Source organism: Lemur catta, chromosome 4, assembly GCF_020740605.2.
Source record: "Lemur catta isolate mLemCat1 chromosome 4, mLemCat1.pri, whole genome shotgun sequence".
Classification (NCBI taxonomy): domain Eukaryota; kingdom Metazoa; phylum Chordata; class Mammalia; order Primates; family Lemuridae; genus Lemur; species Lemur catta.
The window spans coordinates 47,089,341-47,102,346 of record NC_059131.1 but is presented as its reverse complement, the minus strand read 5'-3'; the positions used below and the strand labels follow the sequence as shown (position 1 = coordinate 47,102,346).

Sequence of the window (13,006 nt, the reverse complement as noted above, 5' to 3'; positions counted from 1 at the left end):
CAGTAAATTTACCCTTTTAAAATATACAGTTCATTGTTTTTTTGTATATTCGCAAAGTTGTACAACCATTAACATTGTCTAATTCCAGAATAATTTTATCAACTCAGATACAAACCTCATGCCCATTAGCAGTCACTTCTCATTTCCCCCCAAATACCTGAGCCCTAGGCAGCCACCGTTCTTAACTATTTTCAATCTCTGGGTTTGCCTATTCTAGACATTTAATATAAATGGAACCTATAATATGTGGTTCTTGTGACTGGCATCTTTCACTTGGCACAATGTTTTCAAGATTTATCGTTGTAAGTAGCATGTATTGGTAATTCATTCCTTTGTATGAATATATCATACCACATTTTGTTCATTCACCAATTGTAAGGCATTTGTATCATTTCCACTTTTTGGCTATTGTGAACATTTGTTACAAGGTTTTGTATAGATGTAAGTTTTCAGTTCTTTTGGGCATATACCTAGGAGTGGTATACCTCGCCAGTATCTAAGTTGTATCTCATTGTGATTTCTAAAATGTGCGTTTTCCTAATGCTGACAATCTCGAGCATCTTTTCAGATGTGCTTTATTGACCATTCATAAACATATATATGTACTAATATTTCTTCTTTGGTGAAAAGTCTGTTCAGTCACAGCTGAATCCAAGGAAGGGAAATGGATCAGTTGATGAACATTTGCATCATTTCCGCCTTGGGGCTATAATCGATAATGTTGCTATAAACAGTCATGTCTTGGGTATATACCTGGGAGTCCAATTGCTGGGCTCTATGGTTTAACCTTTTGAGGAACTACCGAACAGTTTTGCAAAGCTGCTGCACCATTTTAAGTTCCTACCAGCAATGTGTGAGGGTTCCAGTTTCTCCGCATCCTTGCTAAGATTTGTTGTTGTCTGTCTTTTTGGTTTTAGCCATCCTAGTGGGTGCAAAGGGGTATCTAATTGTGATTTTGATTTGCATTTCTCTATTGACTAATAGGTTTGGACATCTTTTCATGTGCTTATTGGCCACTTATATATCTTCTTTGGAGAAATCAATTCACATCCATTGCCCGTTTTTAATTGGGTTGTTTGTCTTTTTATCGTTGAGTTATAAGAGTACCGTATATATTTTGGATACTAATTCCTTACTAGGCATGTGATTTACAAATATTTTCTCCCATTATATGGGTTGTCTTTTCCCTTTCTTCAGAAGTATCCTGTAATGTACAAAATTCCTAATTTTGATGAAGTCCAATGTCTTTATTTTCCTTTGTGCTTGTACTTCTGGTGTCATCTAAGAATCCATTTCCTAATCCAAGGTCATGAAGATTGATAACTGTTCTAAGAGTTTTTAGTTTTAGCTTTCATTTAGGTCTTTGATCATTTTAAGTTAATTTTTGTATGTGATGTTAGGTTGCAGTATACTTTTCATGCAATAAATGCATTCATTTTAAAGGTAGAGTTCAAATTTTGAAAAATGTTTATGTAACCCTTCCATTACCCTAGATGTTCCATTCTGTGATTTTGCAGTTAATCTTCCCCTGAATAAACAGCCCTATGCAACTGCTGATTTGCTTTCTGTTACTTATAGATTAGATTTTTATTTTATAGAATTTCATATGGTTGGACCAGTACAGTATGCACTCTTTTGTATTTGGCTTCTTTTACTCACAGTACATTTTGAGATTTATAAATGTGTATCAATAGTTTGTTAGTTTTTATTGTTGAATAATATATTCTTTGTATAGATATACCACAATTTCTCTGTGCATTCACTTATTGATGGACATTTGAGTTTCCAGTTTAAGGGCGGGTTATAAATAAAGCTTCTATAAACATTCACATACAAGTCTTTTTGTGTACATATGTTTTTGTTTCTATTGGGCAAATATCAGGTAATGAAATTGCTACATAATATGGTAAATGTAAGATTAACTTTATAAGAAGCTGCCAACTGTTTTCCAAAGCAGTTGTGTACCATGCAACACATGAGAATTTCATTTACTCCATATCCTTCCGGTAGTCAGTATAGTCAAGTTTTTAAAATTTGAGCCATTCTAGTGAGTGTAGTAATGTTATTTCATGGTATTTTTGCTTTGTCCTTCCCCTAGACTAATGATGTTTAGCATTATTTCATGTTCTTATTGACTATGTGTTCATCTTTTTTTGTGAAGCATCTATTCATATCTTTTGCCTTTTTTTGTTGTTCTCAGTATAGAGTTGAGAGACTTTTTTTCTCTTAAACAATTTGGACAAATCTTTTCTCAGATTTATGTATGGGAGGAATTTGCACAACCTTTGGCTTTTCCATTATATTGACAGTGTCTTTTTGGGGAGAAGTTTTTAATTTTAATGAAATTTGTATCCAGTCTGAGAAATCTTTGTTCCAGGGTCACAAAGATTTTTCTCCTGTGTTTTCTTCTGTAAGTTTTATACTTTTCTTTTATATTTTAGGTCTATAATGCATTGAGTTAACTTTTGTATATGTAATGAATATTGAGGTTTAGTTTTTGCTCTTCATATGGCTGTCCAGTTTTTCTAACACAGTTTATTCAAAAGACTTTCCTTTCCTCTCTGAATTATCTTGGTTCCTTTCTTGAAATTCAGTAATATGATATTGCTACTATTGAGGGAAGAACAGTTTCCTGGTATATTGGTAAAGGTGTACAAGTTGGCAGTGGAATCGGGAGAACAGGAGGCCCACAACTATTGAAACAAAAGCTCTGAAACTCTCATTTTGTACATAAGTGATACTTTTATCTATTTAAGAAAGTGTTTTAACTTCTTAAATTGAGCTTGAAGTCAGCTATAAATTTCATTTTTCATACATTCCAAACACAATATTTTACTAAAGAAATATTTCTTTTATTTTAAATGTGTGTATGGAATGTGCAAGATTTTTGGTTGAATTATTTTGTGGAATTACTAAGAACTGATTTGGTCCCAAAATATTAAGAGTATGTGCCACTTGTGTGGAGAAACAGCATATAATATACTTTCTCAATTCGTTTTATTGGTGAGTAAATTATATCCTTGTAAGCATTTTAATAATTTTTTTTAAATTATACATTCTGAACAGTATATTTTTTCACAAATCTCATAACTGTGTATTACATAATATTTTTATGATGCTTTCATAAAATAAATGAAAGTGTCATTTCCATTTCATTAAATATACCCTCTTAGTGGCTACATATTTTTCCTTCACTTTTGTAGGATTGGATTGTTACCACAATATTTGCCTAGCAAAATTTTTATAGCACATAGATTAAGTACTAGCTATAATATTTTCATTTTTTGGTCTTTTAATGTCAGCATTATATAGTGGTAATACTAAGTTAATGGAGATAGAGAAATGACATTTTCTTTTCGTTTACAGTGGCAGCTAGACTGTCTTGCTTGCTTGCTGAAGTTAATATGCCAGTTTGCAGTAGATCCAGCTGATTTGGATTTAGCTTATCATGATGTCTTTGCCTGGTCTGGTATAGCAGAAAGCCATAGGAAAAGAACCTGGCCTGGCAAATCAAGGAAGGCTGCTGGTGATCATGCCAAGGGTCTTCATATACCACGATTAACCGAGGTAAAGTACAGAAATTAACATTAGATTGTAGCGATGAATTCCAATTATGTTTTAAGAGCACTTGTGTGTTTTTGTTTTTACAAAGTGAAGTACACTAATGCATAAGAAATGTTATCCTATATTACTGCGATTTAACCCAACAGCTGAAGTGATACCATTGTTTTAAAGCAGCAATGATTATGAAGCAGTATTGCTTTTTAATTCATCATCCAAAATGCAGGAATGAATTAGGTGACATTTTAATATCATCTAACTGAGATTGGATTAAATATTTGGACTCAGTAATTTATATACTGAGCGTATGAGGGCTCATTCAGGAAAGCGGAAGCCATAGTAGATATTTCAACATAGGAAATTTAAAATAGGAAATTGATTTTATACATATATGTTGGAGGGCTGAAAAAGCAAAAAGAGAATGGTGAAGTAACCCGGACAAGGAACCATTTACCACTCCTAGATCTTGAGGTATATAGAGAAGTGGTTGGGAGTATCAGGACCTAGATGCCTGCAGGAGGGATCCTGTTGAACTGAGGTTTAGGCTTCTGAGAAAGGGGTTCTGCTCAGCTGCTGTGAGATTGTCAGAATCGACCTGATAGAACTGGGTTCTAGGAGTGCCAAAAAAATCTGAATGCCAAAACCAACTGCCTCTTCTAAGTAATATACTTCTAGAATAACACTGACAGAAAAAGCAAGGAAATAGTCTCTCTAGTGTCCTAGGTTGGCCAAAACTAATAGGAAGCCAGCTGGCAAAGGAGGAATTTGTTTTGTGATGTACTAACCCTACCATCGTAGAACAAGCATATAAATGGGTAAATTTAGAGCTGAAAGTACAGTTGACCCTTGAATAACACAGAGGCTCGGGGTGCTGACCCTCTACACATTTGAAAATCTATGTATAACTTTTGACTCCCCCAAAACTTAACTACTAATAGCCTTCTGTTGACCGGAAGCCTTACCAATAACATAAAAGCTGATTAACACATATTTTGTATGTTATATGTATTATATACTCTATTATTATAATAAAGTTAGTTATAGAAAAGAAAACATTATTAAGAAAATCATAAGGAATAGAAGATAAATTTACTATTCATTAAGTGGAAATGGGTCATCATAAAAGTCTTTTTGGAATTTTGAGAGTTAAATGGAAAAAGTGATCTCTGCGAGTATTATAGATCATTTACATGTAATAAAATTAAAGACATGGGGAGTACAATGCAATCTGAATGTGTCTTACAGTATTGTATATTGTGAACTTCTACTTTAGTAAACTACATTGCTATAATGTTTATTATGTTTTTTTCCAGAATAAACTTTCCAAGTTGTAGTATAAATGCTCTAATTGGTTATGTTTCTTTCCATCAACTCACTAAATAATTTCAATGTTTATTGACCTTTATTAGTGATTTCCTTTTGAGATTTTAATAATATACATAAGTGTATACATAAAACACGTGTATACATTTATGGAGTTTTAAAAGTAATTGGTTTGTGTTTAGAAATACATGCATCTACATGTATTGAAAATAATTCAGAATATACAAGTGAACCTTTCCCCTAGTCATAGATGACAGCCATTATTTTTCTGTTTTAGCTTTTCAAAGCTTCTATGTACATGCACGTGTTTTGTTTTTATAGTTTAGAGAAGGTCCATACTATCTATTCTTTGCATGAGTTGATCAAAATAATTACAGTTTACTTAAGTACATTTGAGATATTTGGAAATAAAATTTTTTGTTGGATTAGTTTTGGAGAAAAAGTCATCTAGTTTTGATACACTGTAGATAGTAAGGAAGAACTCTAATTTATTTAAGAATTTACTGTCATGCATTATTTCATTTGGTCTCCTTAATAGCATTTTAGAAAGTTGCTTTCAGATTCCAGCCTAAACATCAGCTTTTTTGGAAGCTTTCTCCATTCTGTCAGGGACAGGTTTTGCTCCCTTCTTTTGCTCATTTGGCACATCGTGTATACTTGTGTTACAGTGATTTCTGTGGCTGTCTGCTCCAAGGCAGGAACGATGCCTTAAGTATATACCCCAAATGGATTCTAGCCTGCAGAAGGGATTCACTAATTTCTTATTAAATTAGTGAATTATTTTTGTCCCATTCTATGGATAAAGAACTAGAACTTACAAATTAAGTATGTATTAGAATAATGCAGCTTGAAACTAAATGTTGAACCTCAGGATTTAGAATCTAGAATCCATGCTCTTTACCCATAGTATATTATATTGCTTTTTTATATTTATTTCAGGATGACTGAGAAATCTGCTACTGTTTGATTTTTTTTTAATATACTTATTTCAAAAGTAAAAAATGTTTAGTTCTTCACCCACCCCCCAAAAAACCACTGATATGTATAATGTATAATGTTTTTTTCACCCAGTTCAGTGACTTGCGAAAATCTATGTATGAAATGCAAAGAACATTTTTGCCTCTATTTCTAAATATTTTTACTTCTCTAAATTTTTAATATATTTTTTTAAGTTGCTGATCTTAAGTGTGGTTACTAAATTCTGGTTTTCTAATGTTTGGTGTTTTTATAGTATTTTCAAATAATTCTTAGGACATTCTTTATCTTGTTGTAGATAAAAATCAAAATAATTGGAATCTTGAGTTAAAAATTGTTTTTGTTTTGCTATATTTAAAAGTGTTTTAAAAAATGTTTTTGTTTTGAAGGTATTTCTTGTTCTTGTCCAAGGAACCAGTTTGATTCAACGACTTATGTCTGTTGCTTATACGTATGATAATCTGGCTCCTAGGTAGGCATTTTTTTATATATTTTATATATGTATGTGTATATAGTAAGAAGTGTTTCTCAACTTCATTTTGAATAATTTTAACCTTAAAAAAATTATTAGGATAATAATCTCTCATACCTTCCACCCAGATTTACATATGTTATTAACTTTTTGCTAAAATTTATTATTTATGAGCATGTGCTTTCTCTGTGTTTACGTGTTTTCCTGAATCTTGTGAGACTAAGTTGCAGACATCATGACTTTTTACCCATAAATACTTTGATGTGTATCTCCTAAGACCAGGGACATTTTGTTAATAACTAGAGTAAAATTTTCAAATTTACAAAATTTAACATTAACATATTATATATAGTCCATATTCAAATTATCCCATTGATATTCTTTTTTTTTTTTTTTTTTTTTTTGAGACAGAGTGTCACTTTGTTGCCCGGGCTAGAGTGAGTGCCGTGGCATCAGCCTAGCTCACAGCAACCTCAGACTCCTGGGCTTAAGCGATCCTACTGCCTCAGCCTCCCTAGTAGCTGGGACTACAGGCATGAGCCACCATGCCCGGCTAATTTTTTTTGTATATATATTTTTAGTTGGCCAGATAATTTCTTTCTATTTTTAGTAGAGACGGGGTCTCACTCTTGCTCAGGCTGGTCTCGAACTCCTGACCTCGAGCGATCCACCCGCCTCGGCCTCCCAGAGCTAGGATTACAGGCGTGAGCCACCGCGCCCGGCCAATTTGATATTCTTTATAGCAGTATTTTTCCTGGCCCAGGATCATGTGTTGCATCTGATTTCCTTTAATCAGAGATACTTTCTTGCCTTTTTCTCATGGCATTGACATTTTTTAGTAGTATAGGCTGTTTTTTTTTATAGAGCACTTTTCGTTTGGGTTTTCCTGATTGTTCCTCATGATTAGATTCAAATTATACATTTCTAGTAAGAATACTCCATAAGAAATGTCATGTCCTTTCTGGTATATTCTGGTGATGTCAGTTTGTCTCATTTTTGGTGATATTAATTTTGATCAGTTAATCTGGTTTCCTGTAGGTTTCTCTCATGTAAAGTTTTTGATTTTTCCTTTGTTAATTAATAAGCAACCTGTGAGAAGATATTTTGCAAGTGTATAAATTTTCTGCTCTTCATAAAACTTTCATTCATTGGTTTTAGTTGTCACTGATGATTTGATTGATTACATTTAAATATTAATGGGTTTACAACTGATTTTTCTAACTCTTACTATTCCTTTTTATTTATTGACATTGTATTGTGAGAACGAGTTTTCTTTTCCTCCTTTTTATTTAATATTAATTTGGATTCATGGATTTTTTTTTTTCCTTTAGTATGTTTACTTTGCTCAAATTGTACCACAGTTGGCTGATAGAAACCTCTTCAAGCTTGTTTATATGTTCGTTGGCATAGCCCATTATTTAGGGTGAGATGAGGTGGGGGGGGATCCTTTTTATTTTAATGTCACTACAATATCTTCTTAGCTCATCTTGTAGCTTCCCTGCCTTAGTCCTGAAATCAGTTAATTTCTTTAAGTCCCTTTAAGTGCCTCGTGGTGGGGAGCCTCCAAAGGGTGGGAGCTTGGTGTATCCATTGTTACTGGTATGTCATTGCTTCTGGGCTCTCAGTGGTCAGAGCTTAGAGATACATGTGTAAAAATATCCTTTAAACATGTAATATGGTCCCATTTATTTGGACTATAGAGGTTTTAATATTGTAGAAAAATTTAATAATATAGGAATTCAGGTAAGGTAATTGCTGATTAATACATGGGGACTTTGTATGCCTTACATAGTCACATATATTATGTTAGACTATTTGAAATTAATTTCTAAATATTCCATATGTTTGCCATTGTACTCAAATGATTTATAAAGTTATTGTAAAAACCTTTAAAAGAGTTTAACCAGTTTCATTCTTAGAGCTCATTACAGTCTTTGCAATATTAGTTTGCCCTTCTCATCCCTAGCGCTTTCTCTCCTCCTTTTTCTGCACCATAATCTTCCCACAGGCCCTCACCTTCAGTTCATACAGTGCTAGGAGGTCAGTGTCAAGGCAGCTAGAGTGAAATTTTTGCTTGTGTTGTGAAAAATCTTCTAATGCTATAAACGTAAAAGGTAGGGGAGTGGGTTGCTCCTAGTAAAGTTAAACATATTGTACCAAAACAATAAAAACTAAAAGTGAAATACGATCAAATACTTGATTGTTAAGTTTTAATCTTATTAACTTTATATCAGTAAAATTGAGAAATTACTTCTAAAGGTTTTAAGAGATGTTTTGTTAATTTTTATAAAGTTGGGGGGCCCAGATTGCTTTTTTTTAAAAAAAAAAAGTTTATTTGTAAGGGAAATAGTACGTATTTATTGGTTTTGTTAAAAAGAAAAATTTTAATATTTACTTTTCTTTAAATTTGGGTAGTATATTTTCTGTTAATGTTATTAGAAGTATCATGATGAAAAATAGTAATAAAATAATAACTATTCAGTTTTCTCTACTTTCTAATAATTTGCTTTTCACCATTCCTGATAGAAATTGACATTATAAATGCAGAAGGAAGGGCATTTTATGTCAATTTATGATTAAGAGTCTTAAGCTTAGGCCGGGCTCGGTGGCTCATGCCTGTAATCCTAGCACTCTGAGAGGCTGAGGCGGGTGGATCGCTCAAGGTCAGGAGTTCGAGACCAGTCTGAGCAAGAGCGAGACCCCGTCTCTACTAAAAATAGAAAGAAATTATCTGGCCAACTAAAATATATATAGAAAAAATTAGTCGGGCCTGGTGGCGCATGCCTGTAGTCCCAGCTACTCAGGAGGCTGAGACAGGAGGATCACTTAAGCCCAGGAGTTTGAGGTTGCTGTGAGCTAGGCTGATGCCACAGCACTCACTCTAGCCTGGGCAACAAAGCGAGACTCTGTCTCAAAAAAAAAAAAAAAAAAGAGTCTTAAGTTTAGACTCTAAACCATTATAACCTATTTCTTAGTGATACATATCTCTTTAGTAACTAAATCATAAGCCCTTCTGAGGGTTTACACATTTCAGTCAATGTTGTATTCACTCAGATTTTTGTTATTAAATCTAAAGTCATTTGGTTTTTGCTACAGTAAGATTTTACCAGTGATTCTATTTTGGGGGTGGGCTTTGTTTCATTTTGAAATATACAAGACATTTTTATTGGCTATAGTCATCCTGCTGTGCAGTATATCTCAAAATTTATTCCTTCTGTCTACCTGAAACATTGTATCCTTTAACCAACAACTGCCCATTCCCTTCCTTCTTCTCAGCCTCTGGTAACGATCATTCTACTCTTTATTTCAGTGCATTTGACTTGCCAGTGATTCTTCAAATAAATGATAAAGTCCATGGAAGAAATAAATATGAAATATGTAGCTCTCTTAAAATTTAATCTTTTTTAAGAGGGAAGTTATAAACTTTAAAGGATATATGATGATAAATTGAATTATTTTAATCTATTTCTCAATTTAGTGGTGATGGTGCATTTTTACTTTACAGAGTTTTGAAAGCTCAGTCCGATCACAGGTCTAGACATGAAGGTAAGGGTTCTTCAAAGTTAACTTTTAATAAACATTTGAATAATAGATATTTATATATTTTATCTTTAATAGTGATCATTGTGTTTTCTTTTTAGCCCAAACCTTTTATAGTCATACTATTTTCTGATTTTTCTTTAGTTTCACATTATTCAATGTGGCTTTTGGTGAGTTGGGCTCATTGCTGTTCTTTAGTGAAATCCAGCCTTGCTGATAGTGATCATTTACAAGATTGGCTGAAAAAATTGACCCTCCTTATTCCTGAGGTAAGATAAAGATTGAAGATTAGTACTGTTACTTTTTATGTGTTCATATTGTTAACACTGATAATTTTTTAAAAAGCGAGTAAAAACAAATGTATATGATTCCATAAATGTATGACATTATTTATTTAATCTTTCAAGGTCTAGAGTGTTTTGAACTATGTACAAAGAACTGTAAATGTTATGTATTCTGTAGCACTTATATTTGGATTTTTCCCTGAAATGTGTTTTGGATTTTTTTAAAATTTTTGTTTTGCAGGGAATGGGAAGTTACTTGAGAATTTATTTTGGTAATTTATGTTTTAGAAATGTTCTGTTGCTTAAATAGTAGAGGCAAGAGAGACTAAAAGTAAACGATATAGTTTGCTTCCCGTTTTGACAGTGAGCCCAACATCATTTTTATTAGCCATACCTTGATATTGCCCATGTTATATTTTTAACTGAAACATAGAAACACACACTTAGTACTTAGCCACAAAGTTACTTATTTTTTAAATCAGCATTGTCAAATACTAAGCTTTGGATTGAATGCCATATATGTTCTTGTTCTAGCTCTGTCCCAGGTAACCATTTTGACATTTGGGCAATTCCCCTATGATGTATAAAATGTTCTGATTTTAAGTACTTCCTAAGTTACTTATAGTTCTGAAAATATTTTATCCTTTACTGATCTTGTAAATAACTTAAACTTTTGAATATCTTCCCCTCAGTTCTTTTTTGTGTTGGTCTGCTTATTTGGTTTTGTTTGCTTTTATTTACATATATATGAGAATACATATGAATTTCTAAAATACTGTATTTATATATTGTGTATTTTGGAGTACTTTTTTTGATCATGTTATTTACATGCATATGTATGTGATCAGAACATTGTATTTAAAATATTAAAGAAGTTACCTAATGTTATTTCTGGCAACATATTAACATTAGCTTTTTAATACTAACTCAGACTGACTTTGGAACTTGGTTTTTCATTTAGACTGCAGTTCGTCATGAATCTTGCAATGGTCTCTATAAGTTATCTCTGTCAGGGCTAGATGGAGGAGACTCAATCAATCGTTCTTTTCTGCTGTTGGCTGCCTCAACATTGTTGAAATTTCTTCCTGATGCTCAAGCACTCAAACCTGTCAGGGTAAGATTTTACTGTATTTAGAGACAGTTCTATTTCTGTAATTTCTTTTGCCTCAAGTTTACCATTGTACTATATCCTTGCAGTAATTTTGAGTACTTGGTTACTGTCTGTAATTATTACCAAGAAGGTAGTAGGTATACAGTTCTTAAAGTTACAACATTGTGACACATTGTATCCTTGTTCCAACTAGGAAGAAGAATCTGTGTTTTGATTTCAACCCTGTGGGCTCTCTCATGGGTATTCTGTTTTGGAAATAGCATTTGTTCTAGCTAGATTCTGGGCCTTGTGTTAAGTTGAATGATTAAGATATTGTAAATGTAGCTCCCTTCTCCATTTAGTCACACAAGTTTTTTTATTCTTATGATATTCTGAATTTTTAGTTTTCCTTCCTGCCCCAGTGTATATACTAGCCTAGTAAAAGACTTCTACCATATAATAAATTCAGAGCTCATTAATACAAAAAATTTTACTAATCCCAGAAATTTGATGCATTGTAGGATTTACATTATTTTCCTCCTTATTTATATCTTTTCCAAGTATAAGTAGTTTGTGACTGTTTTCCTAAGAGTTCTCATGTTAGTCATTTGTTCTCAGTTATTCTGATTGTACAGAAACTAGGAGTATATTCTCCACTTTTTTAAAATTTGAATACTGTTTAGTTTACATAGGGATTTATAGCATAAATATAAATTATTTCCTAAAGCCTGTAGTTTCTTAAGTGTATTATAATTTTAAGTTATTTTTAAAATGTTTTTTACAAAGTATGAAATTTTTTTAATAGATAGATGATTATGAGGAAGAACCAATGTTAAAACCTGGATGTAAAGAGTATTTTTGGTTGTTGTGCAAATTAGTTGACAACATACATATAAAGGACGCTAGTCAGGTATGTTCAGAAAATTATATATTGCTAATAAATTTGAATTATACACATGTATTTTCATGACTTTATTGGTGTTTGTTATTAAGGACATGTTTATTAATCTGTAACTTGGTGCTACCATAATTTTTCTACTTTATCTGTACTTTTTTGTCCTTTTATAATTTCTATCTTGTTTTTACTTTGACCTTAGTTGAAATGTCTTCATCTGGTGCCTATAAGTAGTTTCTTGTCTATTCTGAATAAGATAGTGGAAGTAAAATCTTACTTGGAGTGTGAAATTTAGATTTTAAATTTAAATGTATACCTCTGTATAATAGCATGTGGATTTAGAGTCCTGAATATGTAAAATAAAGTTGCAATTCAAATAGAAGTTATGTTAAGCTAAAGAAACATAGTCAGTTTTTGCTGATCTACTAATTTTTTAAACTAGACTGAAAGTACATTTCCATCCAAAGAATGTTTAAAACAAGTAAATTTCAAAGAAAAACTTGCCACATGAGGACTTTTGTTTTTTTCACTTCATATAATTTTTTGTGTTTGTTTTTTGAGAGTCTTACTCTGTCACCCAGGCTAGAGTGCATTGGCATCATCATAGCTCACTGCAACCTCAAACTCCTGGGCTCAAGCAGTCCTCCTGCCTTAGCCTCATGAGTAGCTGAGACTACAGGCAGGCATGTGCCATGATGCCCAGCTAATTTTTCTGTTTTTGATAGAGACAGGGTTTTGCTCTTCCTCAGCTGGTCTCGAACTCCTGAGCTCAAGCAATCCTCCTGCCTCGGCCTTTCAGAGTGCTAGGATATTATAGGCATGAGCCACTGCACCTGGCATCATATAAATTTAATATGTTAAAATGC

General features: G+C 32.6%; 1 protein-coding gene across 3 annotated transcripts in view; it reads left to right on the top strand.

The window, feature by feature from the left end:
• USP34 (ubiquitin specific peptidase 34) overlaps positions 1-13,006 on the top strand; it is a 221,669-nt gene that overhangs the window by 132,789 nt on the left and 75,874 nt on the right. For all 3 annotated transcript variants that reach the window (XM_045549681.1, XM_045549682.1, XM_045549683.1), the window contains exons 34-39: positions 3,367-3,567; positions 6,249-6,331; positions 9,837-9,877; positions 10,016-10,140; positions 11,117-11,269; positions 12,051-12,155. In XM_045549681.1, the coding sequence (XP_045405637.1) occupies positions 3,367-3,567; positions 6,249-6,331; positions 9,837-9,877; positions 10,016-10,140; positions 11,117-11,269; positions 12,051-12,155 (708 nt within the window). The remainder of the gene's footprint in view (positions 1-3,366; positions 3,568-6,248; positions 6,332-9,836; positions 9,878-10,015; positions 10,141-11,116; positions 11,270-12,050; positions 12,156-13,006) is intronic.